The sequence below is a fragment of the Plecotus auritus genome (assembly GCF_963455305.1).
Source record: "Plecotus auritus genome assembly, chromosome: 7".
NCBI classification, from domain to species: Eukaryota; Metazoa; Chordata; class Mammalia; order Chiroptera; family Vespertilionidae; genus Plecotus; species Plecotus auritus.
In genome coordinates, this window is record NC_137774.1 from 55,958,476 (window position 1) to 55,982,461 (window position 23,986).

The window sequence follows — 23,986 nt, forward strand, 5'->3', positions numbered from 1 at the left end:
CTCTGGACCCAGCTGTCAGGGAGACCCACCTGATGAAACCCTGGGGTCAGAAGCCAGAGAGGGCCCATGCGTGGAGGTGAAGAAAAGGAGGCAACTCTGGGGAAGGTAGGCTGTGAAGGGGGAGGGGCAAGAGCTGTGGCAGGATCTGCGGCCCAGGAACCCTGACCCAAGACCAGGGGAAGGGCTGGCCCAGGGCCAGCTACTGAGTCTATGGAGGCACCGCCTGCAGCTGTGAGTGCGCTTCCAGGGGGCTCATCTCAGGAGAGGTAACACCAGAAAGAATGGCACTTGGGAACCCCAGGCCTCCAATGGGTAGTCAGTAGAGTGGGGGATGGGGTGTTCTAGAAACCGTCTCCTCCTCCCCACTCCCCCTTTTCTGAACTTATGTCAGGCAGGGCCTTCTCTCTCTCTTTCTCTCTCTCTCTCTCTCTCTCTCTCTCTCTCACACACACACACACACACACACACACACACACACGGAGGAGACTGGGAAGGGACCCTCTGTGAGAAAGTCCACATTTGGAGGCCCCCCCACAGTGAGGCTCACATTGACTGCAGAAACCCCTACCCCCTCAAGTGCAAACATGAGAACAAATACCCCGAGGACATGTAGAACCCCAGTGGAGGGGAGATGGCAAGGCCAGGATACGGGATGTCGTCTGCGTGCCATGCCCTAGTCTTCTGTGGGGAGGAGCAGAATGCCCCACAGCCGGGAACCCAGCCGCTACCCCAACTGGCTCCTTCTCCGAGGACAGATCCTGCTAGCGGAGCTGTGGGGTGTGGGACGCTTGGCGACTGGCTAGAACGTCCTGCCCTCAGACACATTCACATGGATTCCTCAGGGATGCCAAGCATCTGATGAGAGAGAGGAATATCATACCCTATTTCACAGATTAGGAAACTGAGGCCTGGAGTGAACTGTCCAAAGCTGCATTCAACTTGAGCGGTAGTGAATGTGATCCCAGACACAAAAGGGTCCTGCTGCCCGTTGCACCAGCGTCACACAGGTAGAGGCGAGGCTGGCTCCCTGGTGCATTTTATTATGTGGATGCTGGAGATCCAGGGAGCGACAGGCGGGATACCTGGGAAAGCAGCCCTGAACACCCACTTTCAACCAGCACTACATGAAGTTAAAGGGTAGGGGCAAAGAAAAATTTAACAGCTACGCATAACAACTACATGAGTTCCCAAGGTCTGCTTTCCTTTTTAATAATTATTTATTGTTGAAAGTATTACATACATCCCTTTTTCTTCCCCATTGACCCCTCCAGCCCCTCCCTGAGACCCTACCCAGGCCTTCAGCACCCTATGCATACAAGGTCTTTGGTTGATCTCTTCCCACCAACCCACCTTCCCTCCAAGAAACCCCACTCTGTTCCATGCTTCCATGTCTCTGAGAGACCACAGTTCATCAGTTTATTTTGTTAATTAGATTCCACATATTAGTGAGATCATGTGATACTTGTCTTTCTCTGATTGACTTATTTCACTTAGCATGATGCTCTCCATGCTGTCTCAAAGGGTAAGAATTCCTTCTTTTTTACTGCTGCATAGTATTCCATGGTGTAAATGTACCACAGCTTTTTTATCCACTCGTCTACTGATGGGCACTTTGGGCTGTTTACAGACCTTAGCTATTGTAAATTGTGCTGCTATGAACATAGGGGTGCATACATTTTTTCTGATTGGTGTTTCGGGTTTCTTAGGATATATTCCTAGAAGTGGGATCACTGGGTCAAATGACAGTTCCATATTTAATTTTTGAGGAAACTCCGTACTGTTTTCCATAATGGCTGCACCAGTCTGCATTCCCACCAGCAGTGCATGAGGGTTCCCTTTTCTCCACATCCTTGCCAGCACTTGTCGTTTGTTGATTTGTTGATGGTGGCCATTCTGACAGGTGTGAGGTGATACCTCATTGTCGTTTTAATTTGCATCTCTCTGATGACCAGTGACTTAGAGCATTTTTTCATATGTCTCTTGACCATCTGTACGTCCACTTTGGAGAAGTGTCTATTTAGATCCTTTGCCCATTTGTTCATTGGATTGTTTTTCTTCCTTTTGTTAAGTTGCATGAGTTCCTTATACATTTTGGAAATTAACTCTTTATCAGATGTATCATTGCCAAATATGTTCTCCCATACAGTGGGCTCCCTTTCATTTTATTGATGGTTTCTTTTGCTGTGCAGAAGCTTTATATTTTGATGTAGTCCCATTTGTTTATTTTCTTCTTAGTTTCCTTTGCCATAGGAGATGTTTCCATAAACATATTGCTATGAGAGATGTCTGAGATTTTGCTGCCTATGGTTTCTTCTAGGATTTCCATGGTTTACTGACTTACATGTAAGTATTTTATCCATTTTTAGTTTATTCTTGTGTATGGTATAAGTTGGTGGTCTGGTTTCATTTTTTTGCATTTATCTGTCCAATTTTCCCAACACCATTTATTGAAGAGACTATCTTGATTTCACTATATGCTCTTGCTTCCTTTGTCAAATATTGAGTGTAATGGCTTGGGTCAATTTCTGGGCTCTCTGTTCTGTTCCATTGATATGTATGCCTGTTCTTGTGCCAGTACCAGGCTGTTTTGGTTATGGAGCTTTGTATTATAACTTGATATCTGGTATTGCGATTCCTCCAACTTTGTTCCTTCTCAATATTGCTGCAGCTATTTGGGGTCTTTTTTAGTTCCATAAAAATTTTTGGAGTATTTGTTCTAGATCTGTGAAATATGCTGTTGGTATTTTAATAGGGATTGCATTGAATCTGCAGATTACCTTGGGTAATATGGACATTTTAATAGTGTTGATGCTACCAATCCATGAACACAGAAGATTCTTCCACTTGTTTATGTCTTCCTCTATCTCTTTTTTCAACATCCTGTAGTTTTTTGAGTACAAGTCTTTTACCTCCTTGGTTAAGTTTATTCCTAAGTATTTTAATTTTTTGTTGGAATGGTAAATGGGATTGTTTGTTTAGTTTCTCTTTCTGAGCATTCATTATCTATATTAACAAAAACCCAGTGGCCCTAACGCCATAACGACCGAAGACTGGTCACCAGGAGGCTGCATGCGGGACGAGGCATGCGCAGGTGGGTGGGGCTGTGCGATTTCACGCGGTAGGCCTCTAGTTGGTGTATAAAAAGCCATCAATTTCTGGGTGTTGATTTTGTATCCTGCTACATTGCCAAATTCATTTATTAAATCTAATAGTTTTTTGGTGGAGTCTTTAGAGTTTTCTATGTACAATATCATGTCATCTGCAAAAATGAGTGTTGTACTTCCCTCCTTTCCAATTTGGATGCCTTTTATTTCCTCCTCTTGTCTGATCGTTATGGCTAGTATTTCCAGTACTATGTCGAACAGGAGTGGTGAGAGTGGGGATCCCTGTCTTGTTCCTGTTCTTAGGGGAAATGGTTTTAGTTTTTGCCCATTGAGTATGATGTTTGCAGTAGGTTTGTCATATATGGCCTTTATCATGTTGAGATATGCTCCCTCTATCACACTTTGCTGAGAGTTTTTATCAAAAATGGGTGTTGGATTTTGTAGAATGCTTTTTTTGCATCTATTGATGATCATGTGATTTTTTCTTTCAATTTGTTTATGTGATGTATCATGCTTATAGATTTGCGAATATCATACCAGCCTTGCATCCCTGGAATAAATCCCACTTGGTCATGGTGTATGATCTTTTTAATATAGTGGTGGATCCATTTTGCCAATTCCTGGTCAGAGCAGGTGCCTGAGTTGCAGGTTAGATCCCTACCCTGGTCTAGGTCATGTGGGAGGCAACCAATCGATGTGTCTCTCTCACATGGATGTTTCGCCCTCTCTCCCACTTCTCCCTTCTACTTTCTTTAAAAAGCAATGGAAAAAATATGCTCAGGTGAGGATTTAAAAAAAAAAAAAGTTGCCCGGCCAGGGTGGCCAAGTGGTTGAGCATCAGCCTATGAACCAGGAGGTCACTGATTCAATTCCTAGTCAGGGCACATGCCCGGGTTGCAGGCTTGATCCCCATTGTGGGGTGTGCAGGAGGCAGCTAATCAATGTTTCTCTCTCATCATTGATGTTTCTATCTTTCTATCCCTCTCCCTTTCTCTCTGAAATCAATAAAAATGTTTTTTAAAAAGTTAAACATAGAGTTAACTTATCACTCAGCAATTCCACTCCTAGGTATATACACCAAAGTAAGATGAAAACATACATCCACACAAAACCTTGCACACAAATGTCCATAGCAGCACTATTCATCATAACAACAGGTAGAAACAACCCAAAGATTCATCAACGAATGAATGGATAAGCAAAATGTGGCATGCTCATCACATGAAGTGTTATCCAACCATGAAAAGGAGTGAAGACCTGACCCACACTACATGGATGAGCCTCAAAAACATGCGAAGTGAAAGAGGCCAGACACACAAGGTTACCTGTAGTCTATGATTCTATTCATACAAAATGTCTGAACATGCAAGGCCACAGGAACAGAAATTAAAAAAAAAAAAAGTTGCCTGGCCAGGGTGGCCCAGTGGTTGAGCATCAGCCCATGAACCAGGAGGTCACTGCTTCAATTCCTGGTCAGGGCACATGCTCAGGCAGAGCAGTCATTGCCAGGACCTGGGGCGGGCACTGACCACCAGTGAGGACATTTGGTGGAGATGTGTGGTCCCTGCACAATTTCATGGATGTACTGCAAGCCTGAGGGGTGCACCTTTTGCATGGGGGACTGATGGCATGTGAGTCCATCTGGTTTTAAATGGGGAGTGAGCCCTCCTGGGAGCAGGAGGATGGAGGAAGATGCTGCAGGAGGAGTCGGCTTGCATCAGGCTGGGTGAGCCGTCCCCAGACGAGTCTGTTACTTACACATGAAACCGACTCAGGCTCATCTGTCCTTCTGCTGTGGGGCCTAAGGGGCTCCCCACTTCCAGCCCAGGAAGAGCTTGGGATGGGGAGACATTCCAAGGGGAGGGCTCTGGCCCGGGGCTGGGTCTTCCTGTGGCATCCCAGAGGCAGAGTGGCCAGTGCCCTCTCCCAGGCCCTCCTGGTCTAGACCTGCTGTCCAGGCTCCTCCGCAGCCGCCCAGCTCACCCCCCGGAGGCTTCTCCTGGCGGAAGCCCAGGTCAGGACAGACAGACAACCTCCCTAGACTGTCGTCCAGTCACCTGTCCATCATTCATCCGTCCACCTGGGCTCTGCCCCATGCTGCCTCCTCATGGCAAGTGGAGACGGCACCGGCACCGGCTGCCTGCGCCAGGGCCCTGCGCTGAGGGCCTGGAAGAAGTCCAGGCGGGGTAGAGGGCGGGTGTCCTCGGAGCCAGAGAGCAGGCCACCAGGCCTCGGGCGAGGAGGGACCAGGTGCATCAGGAGCCAGAGAGGCTCAGAGGAGGCAGCTGGGGTTCTGCCTCCCAGAGGGTGCGGGGGTGCCATAAGGCTCGCTTAACCCTAATGAGGAAAAATAAAGACTGTAGGGCCGGGGCTGCTGGTCTAAAAAGGGGACACTTCGGAGAAGGGTGCTGACAGGGAACCCCCTGAACTCAGGGCTGCCCACTGTCTTGCAGCGCCCCCAGGGCTGCGGCTGAGCGCGGACCAGCGGGCCCTGGTCTACAGCGCGCTGGGCCTCTGCCTCAGCGCCATCCTCTGCTGCTTCCTCCTGGCCATGGTCTGCTTTCTCAAGAGGAGGGGGGACCAGGCCTCCTGCCAGTGCCCCCCAGGGCTCTGTCCCACCCAAGCTGCGTCCTCCCGGGGTGAGCATAAGAGGGGGTGTTCACCCACCCCTGCTTGTGGGACAAGTGTGCAGCCATCCCTGTCCAGGCTCTGCCCTTGAGAGCTGAGGCCACCCCTGCCCTCCCCGGAAGTGACCCAGGCCAGAAGGGCCGGCACTGAGGCAGGCTGGTGGGGGTTGGGGGACCATCTGGTGGCAGGGCCGGGCTGCCAGGAGCCAGGGAAACTGGGAGAACGTGGTCTTCCCCAGGGTTTGGGGGCATGGGCAGTGTCAGCCAAGGGGTGACAGCCACCCCTGTTCAGGTGCCCTAGCAGAGGGAGCCGGTCACATGGAAGTGGGCGCTGTGAGGTGCAGGGCAGCTTACCCAGAGGGTGGTCCCTGGGCTGCAGGTCAGGGGAGGGCTAGGGCCAAGACCAATGCCTTTCCCTTCCACACAGATCCCCAGATGGAAGCCGGCCCGCAGGAGCAGGAGCAGGAGCAGATGCAGGAGCAGGAGCAGGAGCAGGTGGAGGCCTGCAACTTCTGCTTCCCCCAGTGCAGGGCGCCCGCCCAGGAGCACGGGAGTGCACCCGGGTCCCCCGGCCCCATGCGTGCTGGGAGGTGCGGGCGCCTGGGCCCTACCATGGCGGGACAACCCTCTGACAGCAGCCTCCAGGCTGTGTGCTCCCCCACCCAGGAGGGGGGTCTGGCTGCATGAAACCAGGAGGGGAAAGAGGAAGTTGGGGAGGGAGAGATGGGGATGGAGAGGAAGAGATTGGGGAGAGCAAGAGGAAGGGGTGAAAAGTGCTGGGGTGGGGGGAGGTGTCAGGGCAGATCCTGCACTGTCCTTACCCCAGGTCTCCACACACCTGCCTCAGCCCGGCTGGGGTGGTGCAGTGGTTGAGCGCCCTCCCATGGGCCAAGACATCCTGAGTTCGATTCCCCATCAGGGCACCTGCCCAGGTGTCCATCCCCAGGAGGGGCGTGCAGAAGGCAGCAAATGGATGTGTATGTCTCGCCCTCTCCCTTCCTCTCTAGCTACTCAATAAAGGCATACTAAGCACACCTGCAGCAAAGTGTCGGTGCTGCTGGGAGCAGTCCCCACAACCCTGCTCCACCGCTCCCGCTCCTGTGTCACTCACTTAGCTCGAGGCTTCTCGGGATGACTCTGAATGCTCCTACCTCTACAGCTGTCTCCCTTGGCTCAAGAGTCCACCCACCCTGGCGAGGTTGTAGCACCTGGCTTCCCAGGATCCACACACTGACTGTCCACCAGGCCCGGGAGCACTGGTCGGCCTGTGGGTGAGAAGCAATGGGTACACACAGGGACTCCTGTGCCCACCACCAAGAAGACTAGGCTGGGCCGCTTAGATCTGTTTTCCCAAACAATTCCCCATCGTGCCTCGTCAGGAAGGGAACAAAGAGCAGTGTGTGAGCGTGTGTGCACATGGGGGGTGAGTGTGCACATGGGGTGTGCATGTGTGTGCACATGGGGGTGTGTGTACATAGGGTGAATGTGCACATGGTGTGTGTGTGCACAAGGGGTGTGTGCACATGGGGGTGTGCACATGGGGTGTGTGTGTGCACATGGTGTGTATGTGTGCACATGGGGTGGGTGTGTGCGCACGGGGTGCGTGTATGTGTGCACATGGTGTGTGTGCGCACATGGGGTGGGTGTGTGTGCACATGGGGTGTATGTGTGTGCACATTGTGGGTGCACATGGTGTGTGTGCACATGGGGTGTATGTGTGTGCACATAGTGCGTGTGTGTGCACATGGTGTGTATGTATGTGTGTGCACATAGTGTGTGCGCATGGTGTGTGTGTATGTGTGTGCATGGTATGTGTGCACATGGTTTGTGTGTGCACACATGGTGTGTGTGTGCAGATGGCGGGTGTGCACATGGTGTGTATGTATGTGTGTGCACATGGTGGGTGTGTGTGCACATGGCGTGTGTGTGCACATGGCGTGTGTGTGCACATGGTGTGTGTATGTGTGTGCACATGGTGTGTGTGCGCTTGGTATGTATGTGTGTGTGTCCACATGGTGTGTGTGTATGTGTATGCACATGGTGTGTGTGTGCACATGGTGTGTGTGTGTGTGTGTGCACATGGTTTGTGTGCACATGGTGTGTGTGCACATGGTGTGTATGTATGTGTGTGCACATAGTGTGTGTGCGCATGGTGTGTGTGTATGTGTGCACATGGTATGTATGCACATGGTTTGTGTGTGCGCAGATGGTGTGTGTGTGCAGATGGCGGGTGTGCACATGGTGTGTATGTATGTGTGTGCACATAGTGTGCGTGTGTGCACATGGTGTGTGTGTGCACATGGTATGTATGTGTGTCTGTATGTGCACATGGTATGTGTGTGCACATAGTGTGTGAACATGGTATGTGTGTGCATGTGGTGTGTCTGTGTGTGCACATGGTGTGTGTGCGCACACATGGTGTATGTGTGTGTGCACATGGTGTGTGTGCACATGGTGTGTGTGCACATGGTGTGTGTGTGTGCGTATGGTGTGTGTATGTGTGTGCGCATGGTATGTGTGTGTGCACATGAGTGTGTGTGTGTGCACATGGGGGGCGTTGGGGTCAGGCAGGCTGAGTTTGGGAGTATTCTCATTTGTACTCACCTTTGGCCATATCTAGCCACCAACCTGCACTGTTAGTTGCTTAATATTTTTCTTGCCCTTAACACACCTTTTCTTCTAGATCTACTTTAACCTCATGCTAAATGTTATGGACTCTGACTGATAACAATAAGCAATTCACAATTTTAGTGTTACCTACACTTAGTATTTTTATTAGCACTGAAGCCTATATTTTAGTAGCATTGAAACCTTAAAATGCATAACTATTCTTAAAAGCATTTTCCCAGTAAGACAAATACCTGATTATGTAAATCAAATCTATTTCTCTTGTGCCATCCAAAACTACCTTGCCCACTACATGCATCCAAGGTTCGCATGGCCCACTGGGAGGTGCACCCTGCACAGCCCATGCGTGTGCGCTCCTGTGCTGCGTGGGCGCTCCCGGGCTGCCAGCACCTGCACAGGCACTCAGAGCACAGTCTCACTGCCTCCGTGCAGGAGCTGGGGAGCCTGAGGTCCAGGTGCCGCAGGGCTGGCTCCCTCCACGCAGAGAGGGAGGACCGGCTCCACGCCTTGCTCCTAGGCCCACAGCTTCTCCCAGCATGTCTGTGTCCAACATTTCTTTGTATAGGACACCAGTCCTATTAGATGATGCCCACCCCAAGTGACCTCATTTTGACTTGATCCCCCCTGTAAAGACTCTGTCTCCAAATAAGGCCATGGTCTGAGGCTCTGGAGATAGGACTTCAACACGTGGATTTGGTGGGACACAGTTCACAGACTAAGGCTGGTAAGAAGGCACGCAGCCGTCCTTCTGTAAACCCCAAACACTGCTCATGGAACTGGGCTGAGGGGTGCCCTGGTGCTGCAGGGGAGTCAGAGTGCTGAGTGTCCCATTCTGGTTTCCATTCGACAAAAGATATCAGGGTTTTGTCCGCTTCTCAATTGCTCTTTTAAGTTTACGATTTTGGGTTTTTTAAAGACAGGACCCATCCCTTGCTGGAAAGACTATCGGAAACTGGAAACACTGCCCCTTTATCCAGCTCAGCGTCTGCTGATTCTCTCTCCAAAACACATTCTGATTCTGCCTCGCCAGGCCCACCCATCAGGCTGAGCTCCAGCACCAGCCTCAGGGCCTCCCGGTGCCAGCCCGGCCCCCTGCGGCCCCAGCTCGGCAAGCTTTCTGAAGACAAGATAGGAAACGCCTTGGTCTTTGTGGACCTTACAGTCCCTGCTGCAGTGACCACACACCTAGCCCATCGGCTGTGGTGGAGCGGAAGGCGTCAGACAAGAAAACACACAGATGACCTGCTCTAATTAAACTGCTAAGGAAGTGCCGGCCACGTGGGTAGAGCGTTGGCCCAAGGAATGAAGACTCCCAGGTTCCATTCCAGTCAAGGGCATGCACCTTGGTTGCAGGCCTGATCCCCGGCCCTGATCGGGGTGTGTGCTGGAGGCAACCAATCGATGTGACTCTCTCTCCTCGATGTTTCTCTCTCCCCCTCCCTTCCACTCTCTCTAGAAATCAATGGGAAAATATCCTCAGGTGAGGATTAACAACAGCAAAACAAAATGCTTAGGAAAATAGTCTTGGATTTGGGCTGTGGATCATAGCTTGTCAACCCCACCCTACTTCATGGCAACGCTGATCTTTTTTTCTTTAAAGATTTTTTTCATTGATTTTTAGAGAGAGAAGGGGCAGGGAGAGAGAAAAACATCGAAGTGAGAACAAAACATCTATTAGCTGCCTCCCACATACACCCAACCAAGCATTGAACTGGCAACCCCTGGATGCATGGGACAATGCCCAACCAACTGAGCCTCACTGGCCAGGGCAACACTGATTTTTTTTATTTTTTATTTATTTATTTTTTTACTACAAAGCATGTGCCCTTAAAAAAAAAACTTTATTGTTGAAAGTATTGCAGATGTTCCATTTTCCCCCATTGACTTCCCCCCCACACATACCCCCAGCCCTTCTGCACAAAACTGATCTTTTTTTATCCCCAGCTTTGTTGAGACATAGTTGACCACATTGTATAAATTTAAGCTATTGATTGCCTACATTTATAAACTGCAAAATGGCCCTCGCTGGTTTGATCAGTGGATAGAGCTCTGGCCTGCAGACTGAAGGGTCCTGGGTTCCATCCCAGTCAAGGGCACATGTCCAGGTTGCGGGCTTCATTCCCAGTGTGGGCCAACCAGGAGGCAGCCAATCAATGGTTCTCTCTCATCATTGATGGTTCTATCTCTCTCTCCCTCTCCCTTCCTCTCTGAAACCAATCAAAAATATTTAAAAATAAATTGCAAAATGATCGCCACCAGAGCATCAGCTGCCACCTCCATCCTGTCACACAATTACCATTCTTTTTTGCAGGGAGAACACTTAAGATCTACTCGCTTAACAACATTCAAGTGTATAATACGGCATTGTTAGCTCACTCACCATGATGTCCATTGGCCCCCAGAACTTGTAAATCTTATGACTGCAAGTTTGTACCCTTTGACCAACACCCCAGCCACTCCACTCTGTTTTTCAGAACACAGATCTTTTATTTAAGCCTCTACATTTTTTACAGTTTACAATACACATCTGTAGCACAGTCACCCCTCAAACAATGTTGTATCACTTCACAGTAAGTATACTCCCAGCCCCCACCTTCCTGCTAATGTGGTCATGCAGCACTCTTACACATTACATAAAGTCACAATCTATCACTGCTGGTTTTGCTTCAGAAATTCAATACTCTTTAGAGCAATAGAAAATAAGAAAACAATGCCTTTTATATTTACTTTATTTCTGGAAATCCTCATTTTGTGTGTGTGTGTGTAGATCCAAGTCTCTGTCTGGTATGCCATTCCTTCCATCTGAAGGACTTCTTTTAACATTTCTTATAGTGCGAACAAATCTGTAGGAAATGAATTCTCAATTTGGGTTCATTTGAAAAAGACTTTATTTTTCTTCCGTTTTCGAAAAATAATTTTTCTAGGCATAGACTTTGGGGCTGCCAGTCTCTTTCTTCTGGCACTGTAAGGCTGTTACTCCATCCTCTCTGGCTTGCATAGTTTCTGACAAGACATCTGCTGTGTTCCTCTCTTTGTTCCTCTAACCTGTGCCCTCAAAATATTCTTTTCACCTGACCCATTTTAGCAGCGTGAGTATATTGTGTCCAGAAGTGCAAGTACCCCACGTTGGGCTGCCAGTTGGGAGTGTCCCCACCACGTCCCGCGTGGTTCAGGGTTCAGGTTCAGGGTTTAGGCTCTGGAGGAGGCCGCACACAAATGAAAGAGACTAGAAAATGTTAATTTGGAAATATTGGGGGCCAGGCGGGAGCCAAACTCAAGGGGAAGGACTCCACCCCGCTCTGGCCTTGCTATCCCTTTTATTAAGACTATGGGATACACCAGCCTTGGGCAAACTATGGCCCGCGGGCCGGATCCGGCTGTTCTATCCGGTTCTCTTGCTCTCCCCTCCGCTCCTTTACTTTGAATTTATATTAGTTCACACAAACACTCCATCCATGCTTTTGTTCCGGCCCTCCGGTCCAGTTTAAGAACCCATTGTGGCCCTCGAGTCAAAAAGTTTGCCCACCCCTGGGATACACCCACAGCCTTTAGGCAGGCACTTCCAATAATAGCCAATCAGCAAGGATTTACATAAAACTAAAAGGTGGAAGTTGCTTTAGCTACCATTGTCTCAACTAAACAGTGGGTGGTTGGCTCTGACCTTACAGAGCTTCAAGGTTGACCAGCCTTCTGGGTTCCTTGTCCACACCTCTCTGCTAGTGAAGACAATGGGCGGCTTCCAACACAGAAGTGTTTTTTTTGTTTTTGTTTTATTGTTTGTTCATTTTGGTTAGATTTGTTTTGTGATTTATCTTGCTTTGAGTTGTCTGAGATTTGGGGGATTGAAGTTTGATGTTTTCCATTATTTAAAAAAAACATTGGCCCTAGCTGGGTAGTTTCGTTGGTTGGTATTGTCCCATACACCAAAAGGTTGAAGGGTTCAATTCCCATTCAGGGCATATACCTAGGTTTCTGGTTTGATCTCTAATAGGGGAGTAGGAGAGGCAACCCATTGATGTTTCTCTCTTTGATCAATTTTTTCTCTCTATCCCTTTCTGTCTCTTAAAAAAATCAATAAAAACATATCCTCAGGTGAGGATTAAAAAAAATTTTATTAACCATTATCTTTTTTTTTTTACATTCAGAATTTTTATTTCAAAACGAAGAACCACAGTAACATTAATAATATAAAACCGATTTGGAAATATTCACAATCTGGTCACTGAGAAATGGGAAAACTTCCACACTGCATCACTGCCCACCCACAGTTGCTGAGGAGCCAGAAGTGGAGGTGCAGTTAGAGGAAAGTCACCTGGCCCAGCAAAGTCCCATGCCACAGCTCTGAGCTTTTATCCGAAGGCTCAGCGACCAGGGGGAATGGTGAGAACTGAGAACTAAAATATTGTCATGGGTAAGGATTTGGCTGAAAGGTCTCAAATGTATAAGCACCAAAGAGGGAAGGGAGGTCAAGCAACATATGAAAAAGGGAAGAGAGGGTGTCATCATTTATACTAGTAAACATACAGGGAACTAGGTAGTGGAGGTGTGACCTGTGGCGTGTGTACTAGTAAATACCTCCATCTCATCTAACTCTTTGAAACTTTACAGATTTACACGTCTTAGTGTGTTTCTTCTTGAAAAGAATGCCTCCTTTCCCCCCATGACTTCCCTCTAGATCCCCTAGGAGGTCACACGTCCTGATTTCACACTCTCCTGCTCCATTGTCTGTGTGGAGAGTGAGGCCGAGTTCTCTACATGTTAGGAAGAAAGCACAGATGCAAATCCCACCAGCAGAGGCAGGGCTACATACACACAGGATGGGCTTTAACACGTTCCACCCAAAAGGGGGCAGTAGGAACACAGAGGAAGCAAGTTACCAATAACCCACTCCCACCCGGAGCAAAGCGACAGTGCACACACATGCATACTCTCCCAGTGTGGGCTCCGTGCACATTTACCCACCACCTCCGATGTGGTCTATGGGAACACGACAAGCAACTTGACGTGGAAACAGACAAAAACAGGCACAGCTGACCCTACAGGAGTGCCCTGCTTCCCGAGGGAGCAGCTGTCAGGAAAAGCCCTCCCCCAATGCTGAGGTTACACATTCCAAGTTAGCTATGAGCACTTTCCTCCGAACTCTTTTAAAGCTATGGCTTAAAACAAAATTTTTAAAAATCTAAACGTCTAAAATATCCTAAAGAACAAAATGCAGAAAATCCAAACCTTTACCAAGAACCAATATTTTAGGTTGCTCTCCCACCAGATGAGTGGTAGGAACACTTAAAAAAAAGTGAGTCCACTATAAGAGGGAGACAATCAATTTCTACAACCTACCCTTCTCTGGACCACACCCAAAATCAGAACCCATCAACCACCATTAATTACAATGCCCACCTTAGTAATAACCCTGGGTTTCAAGTAATACTACATATGATCTTAAAGAAAAACATTCTGAAGGAAACCAGTAGCTTCTTTACACAGGCTCATGAGCTTTCTGAGAAATTGAACTTGAGAATTTCCATCTGAAGGACAGAAATGTTAAGAGGCAATCTGCAAACCTCACACACCATATACCTTCCAATAATGCATTACATTTCTGTGTAAATATACCCTTATTAAACTACTAGAGGCCCAATGCATGAAGACTTGTGCAAGAATGGGACTTCCTTCCCTTGGCTGCCGGCACCGCCTTCACTCCAGCCAGAGCCACCTTTCCACCTTCCCACGCAGCCCAGAGGCCCAGAGCGGCTGGGGTGGTGCGGAACACCCTCAGCCGCTCAGCGCCTGCATATGCAAATTAATCCGCCATCTTTGTTGGGTTAATTTGCATACTCACTCCTGATTGGCTGGTGGGCATCATGAAGGTATGATCAATTTGCATCTTACTCTTTTATTAGTGTAGATAAACCTCTCCAGTATCAAATCTTCCACTCTATAAACTCTTTAAGTCCCTCCCTCTAAACCTCAATCTCCTTATGTTTTCATTATTTGGTAAAATTACACTTAAAAAATAAATATTTACGCAATAAAACCAGAAGATAAATAAAATTCCAATTAATTTGCTCTGCAGAGCTGTATGGAAGTGAGGAAGGTGCTCTTATGTAATTCCTCTCAGCCCTCCACACTCTCATGTATATCTGCTTCCTGGTGAGTCTGAGGTTGAGGGACTCTTTCTCCCCTACATGCCCTCGTCAAGCAATGTTAGAACTTAAAGGAGGAAGAGCTGGCAAAGCTGGTAAATGCCAAGTAGGCAATTCCTCCTGAAATGAAGGTAGGTTCACTTGGTCTCTTCTCAACAGAAGAGAATGTCCAAGAAATGAAATGTTTAAAAAGCCACTGAAGATACAACTAACCCAGCACAGAGTCCTCTGAGCATTCATGGGGTTCTCTGAGCAGTCATGGGGTCCTCTGAGTGCTCATGGGGTGTGGGGATGAGAAAAGCATCAAGTAGCAGCATTCAGAAACAGTCCTGGCTTACAACCTGTGAGGTCTCTCCCCATTCAGGGAGAGGCTACTTTGCATGCTGGGAGGGAGGTAGGAAGGAAGCATGGCTGAGCCATTGGTGGTGGTCTGCTTACCAGGCTGCCTGCTGTTCATTTCAAAGGCGCCTCTGTCAGCTCTGTTAGCCACGTGTGCCTGCCCTGCAAAGGCTCATGTACTTTCCTCAAAAGTCCTGCTGCAGGTCTCAGGAACTTTCAAGAAGGCAAAGACCAAGAAGATCACAAGGAAGCCAGTGAAGACAATAAACATGTAGGGTCCTAGATAGAATGCAGCTGCCGGGAAGAGCAATCCAACCAAAAAGTTGGAGGTACAGTAGGAGCAGCCAGCCACTGCCAGTGCAGCTAAGCGGGGTCCCTGGCTGAAGAGTTTGGCCACAATAAACTGTTGTAGTGTACCCCCGAATCTCACAAAGGACGCCTCAAAAAGTCAAATTATGGAGTCATTTATTCAAAGGCCGGCGGTTATGAAGGAGTATAAGCTTTCCAAATCTCACAACCCTGAAATGCTGGCCACATCTGGCTTATATAGGCAGAATATCACAAAGGTATCGATTGCATCTTTGGGTTTAGAATGAGGAACCTGGTTTGCACAAAGCAGTTACAGAAGCGAAGTTGAGCAAGTTAGTTATCTATAAAGATTAATTATAGTTTTGGGTCTAAGGATCACTGAGTCAATGGAAACACATTATCTGTAGCCACTGAGGCAATTTAGAATAATTGTGCTGTACTGGTCTTGGGACCACTGAGTCAACCGGAACGCATTATCTGTAGCCACTGAGGCAATTTAGGGTAATTGTGCTGTCCTGGTTTCCAGGTACAGACGAATGTGCTTCGATAACCAGTAAGATCACAATCAATGAAATATTCAAACCACCAACAATGGAGTATTCAATTGATTGGGATAGCATACATAAGTTCAGAAAATCAAAATAACTTTTCTATTGTTTTAGCAAGCAAATAAGTACAGAAGCCAAAACAGCAGGGTTAAAATTAAAGTTAAACTTCAGTTTTTACCTGAGATGATTGCTACCATACTTCAAAACCAGGGTCTGGGCCTGGGCCAATTTCAAAGAAGGCACGAACACCAAGATAGCCCCAATGCAAATGAAGCTCATCCAGCTATACTCACCTGCTAATAACATGGACATAGTTGTGAGGATGGAACAAGAAGCCATTCCTCCAAGGCCAGTCATGTGTAGAGTCCTCCTTCCTGCCCTTTCCACCAGAAACAGAAATACTACAGTGACGATGGTGTTAACCACACCGGCACCAATGATGGCAGAGATGGGCTCCTTAACACCAGCATTTTGAAGATTCCTGTTGAGTAATAGAACACAGCATTGATTCCAGAGAGTTGCTGAGAGAGCTGGAGCATGATGGAAATCATGAGGGGCTGTTGGCAGCTCGGGGATCTACAGAGCTACAGCACAGTGGCTTGCTTTTCTTGTGACATCCCCCACTCCCCTCTTTCATCTCCTGGATGTCCTGATTCACGTCCTGGCTGCCCCACAACCACTGGAGGGCCTTTCTAGCACTGTCCTTTTCCTTTCTCTTAATCAGCAAGAATCTAGGACTTTCTGGGCAAATGGAAAGGCTATGACTTGTAGGAAAGATGGAAGGATGGTGAAGCCCAACAGCACGGGCCAAAGGTCTTCACTTCCCAAGATGACTTTCACACCAAAGATCTGGGCCACCAGAATCCTGATGATGATGCCCAACTGGTTCAGAGTGCCAACGGCTCCCACAGGGCAGTAGGAGACATCTCTCCAATGCACATGGGCTCAAACCTGTGCAGAGTCTGCAAGAGGCCAATTACCAACCAGCCCAGGGTCTACATGGCAATTGTCTCTGCTAATTTGCAGAATCCCATAAGGCAGCCACCAATGGTAGCCAATAGGTTGACAATAAGCACTGCATCCCGCCTGCCAAAGCAGTTGCCAAAGAGTCTAATGGAGAAGGATCCAATCACACCACCAAAGGGGAAGACAGACACAGACCAGGACCAGGGACCTTCCCGCACGTGCCTGGGAGGGCTTTCCAACTGCTCTTCCAAAGGGTGATGGATGAGTCCTTGATGACCATCTCAGGGCACTGCTGACTCCAGTGCTGTCACCAAACTGGAAAGAGCCTGTTGTAGCAATGGTGCTGGCAAAGATCAGCGGTGCAGGGACCTTCTGTGTCCCCATGGCCCTAATTTAATTCTTTTCGAATCTTCAAGAAAGTTCTGGAGGGGGATTCCAGAGACTTTTTCAGCCAACAAAACCTTCAAAATGTCCTTCTCTGTCAGCAGGTTTTTCTTCAGGTCCTCAGCATTGCGCTACCTTTCAGCCTCACATTCTTCAGCCATTATCTCTTCAAACTGGTCAATATTTATTGTGCCCTGGCCCTGGTGCCACTACTTAGTGGGTGCCACTACCTGGTTTCTCGGTGTTGCAGTTTGGGGAAGTCCTAGTGGCTTTGTTTCACGCTTCCTTCCTCAGCTGTGCTGAACCCACCGGTGGCCGTCAAAGGTCTTCCTCTTACTACTGTCCTCCGAGCACCCCCACCAGCTGCCTCCTGAATACTCCATCTCTGCCAAAGCCCCCCCAATTCCTACCGGGCTCCGTGTCCCCGGGCCCGAAGCCCCCCCCTCCCCCCCATTCCTTCAGGGCTCCGAGTTTGGCCTTCAACATACTGATCTTGGTTCAAATTTCCTGACAATTCAACAGCTGGGGCATTGGTTGGTCTCTTCACAGTGGGTAGTCACTTGCTCTTTTGTGTCTTGAAATGTTTTGAATGACAGACCTGGATAGAGACTGAAGCAGGAAGCATTTATGCCTGGAGGTAGGAATGCCTGTTTTCCTGCTGGACTGAGTGTGCAGGGTGGGACCAACCAAGTCAGGAACTGAGAGTGACCAGCTCAGGATTTAAATGCCTCCAATGCGCCCATGTTCTTAGCTGGGGTCCGGATTCCCAATATTCCTGCTCTGCCCTTGGCCCAGCGCCTCCTCTGTGGGCCTCGCCTCAAAAGGGTCTTTCTCCATCCTTGGTGATAGTGGCTATGACCTGGTGCCTGCTCCACCTCAGGCAGTTCCTGTGCTCCTGGTAGGGGTGAGGCTTGTGCAGGACCCTCCCCATCCCACTCCACATAGGAGCTGCTCCCACCTCAGGCCAGGCCAGTCTCCTGCCCCAGCTGCAGGCAACAGGGCTTGCTGCCCTTTCCACAGTAGCATGCAGCTTCGGTTTGCTAGGGGAAGTCTGAGGGGGCTGCATGTCCTGTCACGGGCCTCCCCATGCCTGAGCCTGCACCCCCGAGGGGGTCTCCCCTCTGTGCCTGATATTTTTTATGAGGGTCCAGTGGAGTCTGTGGAGAGGAACCTGCAGGTGGTGTCACCTCCTCTGTAGCTCTCAGTTCTGCTCTTCTTGCAAACCCATCCTCGCCTTGATTAGCAGAGGCTGCCCCTCCCCTTGGGGACACCCACTTTCCTCAGACTCCAGGGTCATTGGCTGCCCTGCAGCTTCAGTGCATGGATGGGTCCCAGAGAAAATGCAGTTTTATAGATGATCCAGCTTTTTATTTCTAGGGAAGGAGGGGCTTTCTGCTTTCTAGCTGGCAGCTGGCAGCCGAGTGACCTTGACAAACACACCGAGCTCTGGTGCCCAACTCCCATTCTGTCCTCGAGGAAATCCTTTCATTCCTGCTCCTGCCCCGAGCCTCCACCTCTGCTGCTCCCTCCACTAGGAATGCTCCCCCACTCCACGGGCCTCTCCTCCATCTCCCCAGGGCTGCTCCTCCATCTCCCCAGGATGGCTCCCCCACTCCCAGGACCACTCCTCCATCTCCCCAGGGCTGCTCCTCCATCTCCCCAGGATGACTCCCCCACTCCCTGGGCCTTTTCTCCATCTTCCCAGGGCCTCTCCTCCATTTCCTGAGGCTGCTTCTCCATCTCCCGGGGCTGCTCCCCTCTCCCTGGGGCTGGAGGTGCTCTGGTCACTGGTCACGCAGGCCACATGCACTTCACTTGCTGCTTTCTATAAGGCCCTTCCCTCTGCCCAAGTGTCTCCCTCTCCCCAGTTTCTTAAAAATCTCACTGCATCAGATATGGTTTTAGAAGCTTCTCAAAATTAGTTTTGGAACAAAGGAGATGGGGAAGGGTTAGATTTTTCTCTAGCTATGTTTTCTTTTTTTATTTTTAATAAATCTTTATTGTTCAGATTATTACAGTTGTTCCTCTTTTTTCGCCCCATAGCTCCCCTCCACCTGGCACACACTCCCCCCCGCCCTTACCGCCCCCTCCCCTGTCCTCATCCATAGGACAGTCTCTTCCCGCACCCCCCACACCCCTTTAGTCCAGTCTCTTCCCGCACCCCCCACACCCCTTTCCCCCCGAGAATTGTCAGTCCACTCCCTCTCTATGCCTGATTCTATTACATTCACTAGTTTATTCTGTTCATCAGATTTTTTATTCACTTGATTTTTAGATTCACTTGTTGGTAGGTATGTATTTGTTGTCGCTTTGTTGTTCATAATTTTTTATCTTTACCTTTTTCTTCTTCTTCCTCTTCTTAAAGAATACCTTTCAGCATTTCATATAATATTGGTTTGGTGGTGATGAACTCCTTTAGCTTTTTCTTGTCTGTGAAGCTCTTTATCTGCCCTTCCATTCTGAATGATAGCTTTGCTGTGTAGAGTAATCTTGGTTGTAGGTTCTTGCTCTTCATCACTTTGAATATTTCTTGCCACTCCCATCTGGCCTGCATAGTTTCTGTTGAGAAATCAGCTGACAGTCATATGGGTGCTCCCTTGTAGTAAATGTTTTTCTCTTGCTGCTTTTAATATTCTCTCTTTGTCTTTTGCTCTTGGCATTTTAATTGTAATGTGTCTTGGTGTGGTCCTCTTTGGATTCCTTTTATTTGGGGTTCTGTGCACTTCCTGGACTTGTAAGTCTATTTCTTTCACCAGGTAGGGGAAGTTTTCTGTCATTATTTCTTCAAATGGGTTTTCAATATCTTGCTCTCTCTCTTCTGGCACACCTATAATTCGGATGTTGGTACGCTTGAAGTTGTCCCAGAGGCTCCTTACACTATCTTCATATTTTTGGATTCTTTTTGCTTTTCCGGTTGGGTATTTTTTGTTTCTTCGCATTTCAAATCTTTGACTTGATTCTTGGAATCCTCTAGCCTGCTGTTGGATCTCTGTATATTCTTCTTTATTTCAGTCAGTGTATGCTTAATTTCTAGTTGGTCCTTTTTCATATCCTTGAGGGTCTCACTAAATTTCTCGGAGGTTTCTAGAAGATTCTTGAGTAACCTTATAACCGTGGTTTTGAACTCTATATCCAGTAGTTTTCTTTCCTCCATTTCTTTCATTTGTGACCTGTTCCTTTATCTCTGCATTTTGGCTGCTTCCCTGTGTTGATAGAGTGGCTTTGTGTGCTAGGTGTCCTATAGGGCCCAGTGGCTCAGCCTCCCTAATTACCTGTGGTGGACACTCTTGGTGAACCCCTTTGTGGGCTGTATGCACAGTCTTGTTGTAGTTAAGCCTTGATTGCTGTTGGTATCACTGGAATTGACCTCCAGGCCAATTGGCTGTGAGGATCAGTTGTGTCTACAATGGGAGAACTTCTGTACTGGAGACACCCTTATGGGGCAAGATTTGCTTCAGTGGGGCTTTGGTGCTCACTGAGTCTGCCCCCTGAGTGTGTCTCTTATGGATCTGAAGAGTTGTAATCTGGATGGTCTCACTCTGACCCCTGGGTACACTGGCTCTTGGATCTCCAAGGAGGTGCAAAGTCAGCCACTGCCTGAGGCCACCCAGCAGGAGCTACAGAGAGATCTGCAGATTCCTCCTCTTTGTTTGGGGTTTGGAGGTGCCCAGATGAGGCCCAGCTGTGAAGCAATGCAAGTTGCTGTCCAGCCTTGGGCCTTCTTTTGGAGGCTCTGGGGCTCTCTGACCCAGCTGCAGTTTGTTAGGTTTTAGATTACAAAAGACCAGGCCATTCATATGCAAAAGCCTCTGCGCACAGCTTGGGTGGGGTTTTAAATTGGGTGGGGTGGGGTCTCAGGGAATCACCAGGACAGAGCAAACAGCAATGGCTACCTGTCAGTCCTGCCCCGAAGAGGCCCCCGGGTCTCTGTGTCCCGCGGCACCGTGCAGGAACAATGATCACTGTGAGCACCTCTGAGAGAAAGCTGCCCTCACATTCCAGCCCGATGCCAGACAGTCCAGTTTCTCCCCATATGAGTCTGGGTCCCCAGAGTCTCGCCTGGAACTGGAGTTCAGAGCAGTCGGGAGCTTGTATCTCCCTCCTGATTGAAAAAGACAACAGCATATCCAATTGCCAGCCCTTTTCCTCGCACGCCTCTGTACCTCCGCACTTCACTTCCACACCTCCACACCTCCTCCCAGTCTCAGTGTGCTTTTCGCTTTCCTTCTAGTTGTTTAACTTCCACTCAGCCAGCCTTCCCGTGGTTCCGGATGATATCCGTTTTGTCTTAGTTGTAGTTTTGATGTGGTTGTGTGAGGCAGCAAGTTCAGTGGGGCTTTGGCGCTCAGAGTCTGCCCCCTGAGTGTCTCTCTTATGGATGTGAAGAGTTGTAATCTGGATGGTCTCACTCTGACCACTGGGTACACTGGCTCTTGGATCTCCAAGGAGGTGCAAAGTCAGCCACTGCCTGGGTTTTTCTAGCTATGTTTTCTTGGCTCTAAAATTTTCCTCATGCCATTTGGGCTGGTGTTTCTTTTCTATTTTGTTTTTTAAATATGCTTATTGATTTTAGAGAGAATGGAAGGGAAAGAAACACTCACTGGTTGCCTCCCTCTCGCACCCGACTACACCATGAGTACACCACTATCCGTGCCAGACCGGGAAGGCAACCTACAGGCGACACTCCCACCGACCAGGAGCTGCACTGTCCAGGCCTCTTATGGGCAGCTGAGCTGAGCGTCAGAGTCCCTGCGGGAAACCTGTAACAAAAATCCTGAGGCCCTTATCAGACCAATCAGATCAGACTCTGGGGTCAGGAGGCCTTCCAGGCTCCCAGGCGGCTCTTGTTCTGGGCATGAAACCGCCCAGTGGGCCTTGGCTTCCAGCTCATCAGGGAGTTCCCGAACGGTCTGAGCAAAATGCCTTGTTTTTCCTTCCTACTTCATTTTGACACTTTCTCCTTTTCAGACCAGTGAAAGGGAAAACTAAATGTCTCCTAGGAAGCAGACACAGGCCAGTCACTGCACTCTTCCATGCCGGTGGAGACAGTGGACATTATATGTGCAACTTAGTTTTAAAAACTGACAAGTACTGGATCCAGCCTGTGGTTAGTTCTCCTGTTGAGTGTACAGTGGGCATACTTGACAACTGGCAGGATCCCCACAGTCACTCTCTGACCCACCGGAGGAGGCTAAGGTTGGAAGAATATGTGGAAGTCTCTGACCTTACCTCCTGACAAAGATAATAAACTAGAAGCAGTCCCATATTCCCGGAGGGCGTGGGATTTCAAAGATTAACGCTCCCATCAACGACTTCAAAGCACCGTGACACCTATCACTCTCCCATGTAATTCACCTGTTTGTCCATGCAGAAATCTGACGGGTCTTAGAAAATGACTATAGACTGGGACACACCTAGGAGACTGCGGGTTCAGTTCCAGATCACTGCTATAAAGCAATTATCACAATAAAGTCAGTTGTAATCTTTTTGCTGGCCTTCAATTTGTAAAAAAAAAAAAAAAAGAAAAAAAGAAAAAAAAGAAACAGCAACATCTGTGAAGCCCAATGAAGTAAAGCTATGCCTGTACTAACTATAAACCCACTCAGGTGCCCTCACAGATGCTGGCTCTTTCCTGGAGCCAATCACCATGCTGTGGCACTGAGGATGCACCTGCTGACCTGGCTGCTGCCCTGCTCTCTCCACCCATCTGTAAGGATCACGAGGCAGTTCATTTCCTCCATGGAGGGCCAACAGTGTGCCTTCATGGTACAGCCTTTAGCCCCAGGACTGGATTAATGCTGCTTGCTGCTATCATACAATCTAGAGAAATATTAACCATCTTGCTATTTCATAAAATACTAGAGGCGCACATGGGGGGGGGGGGGAGGGATGGAGAGGAGGAGGTTTTTCCTCAGCCTGGAGGAGGTTTTTCCTCAGCCTGGCCTGCACCCTCTAAATCCGGGACCCCTCGGGGGATGTCCAAATGCCAGTTTAGGCCTGAAACTGGCAGTCAGACATCCCTCTTGCAATCCAGGACCGCTGGTTCCTAACCGCTGGCCTGCCTGCCTGCCTCATCGCCCCTAACCGCCTCTGCCTCGGCCCCCGCGGCTTCGTCCGGAATGACATCTAGAAGGTTGTTCGGCTGTCCGGTCTAATAAGCATATTACACTTTTGTTATTATAGATTACTCAGGTTCACAATGTTGATGACTTTTTGCTGATGAGCAGGAAGTAGCAAATTCTATAAATGTTTTAACAAGACAAGTGAACCAAAGCATGAGAAATAAATTCCCCAAAACTCAGGGCTCCCCACTCAATGATGTCCTAGTGGTTTGAAGTGTATCAAGATATCCTCTCAGGCAGGCATGGCTCAGCACTGAGCATAGGCACAGGAACCAAGATGCTGCTGGTTCAATCCCGAAAGGGCACATGCCCAGTTGCAGGAGCAGCCAATCGATGATGTTCCTCTCATCAATGTTTCTATCTATCCCTCTCCCTTCCTCTCTCTCTAAAAATCACTAAGAACATTTTTCTTTAAGAGATGTCCACTGCAAGATGGAAGCTGCTGCACCTTGGACCACCTACAACGTAGAGGCCCAACGCCTGGCAGGCCTTGCTGGGATTGGAGGCAGCACACCCCACCAAGTGCCAATTCGACCCATCGCCAGAGGCGCCACACGGCTCCGCTCCCAGTGGGACCCAAGCAGCAAGTTCAGGCTGCACCACCACTCAGACCTCATGGTCCAGAGAGACCACTGGTGCTCAGAGGGCTGAGGGCAACAGGAGGCCTCGTGGAGACTGGGCGATACAATGGGAAAACAGCACGGACTCCAGGATTCCCGGGCAGAGCACCCTCCTCTGCATAGTTCCTCTTAGAAATACCTTGTTTGCTGTTCTTGGACTTAGTGGAGACTACACACCATTCATAGGACAACAGTT

At 48.8% G+C, this 23,986-nt stretch overlaps 1 protein-coding gene and 1 pseudogene across 3 annotated transcripts in view; one reads left to right on the forward strand and one right to left on the reverse strand.

The window, feature by feature from the left end:
- TNFRSF13B (TNF receptor superfamily member 13B) overlaps positions 1 to 6,770 on the forward strand; it is a 51,749-nt gene extending 44,979 nt beyond the window's left edge. Inside the window, exons 4-5 of one of the 2 annotated variants that reach the window (XM_080679233.1) lie at positions 5,558 to 5,743; positions 6,159 to 6,770. In XM_080679233.1, the coding sequence (XP_080535359.1) occupies positions 5,558 to 5,743; positions 6,159 to 6,418 (446 nt within the window). In that variant the 3' untranslated portion in view covers positions 6,419 to 6,770. The remainder of the gene's footprint in view (positions 1 to 5,557; positions 5,744 to 6,158) is intronic. The other variant, XM_080679234.1, reaches the window with a different exon arrangement.
- An 8,066-nt stretch (positions 6,771 to 14,836) lies between these two features.
- Positions 14,837 to 17,048, reverse strand: LOC308252624 (solute carrier family 2, facilitated glucose transporter member 3-like; annotated as a pseudogene). The gene is made up of 2 exons: positions 15,904 to 17,048; positions 14,837 to 15,244 (listed from the first exon to the last, which is right to left on the reverse strand). The product of its transcript is annotated as a solute carrier family 2, facilitated glucose transporter member 3-like (transcript).
- Positions 17,049 to 23,986: the final 6,938 nt, after the last annotated feature.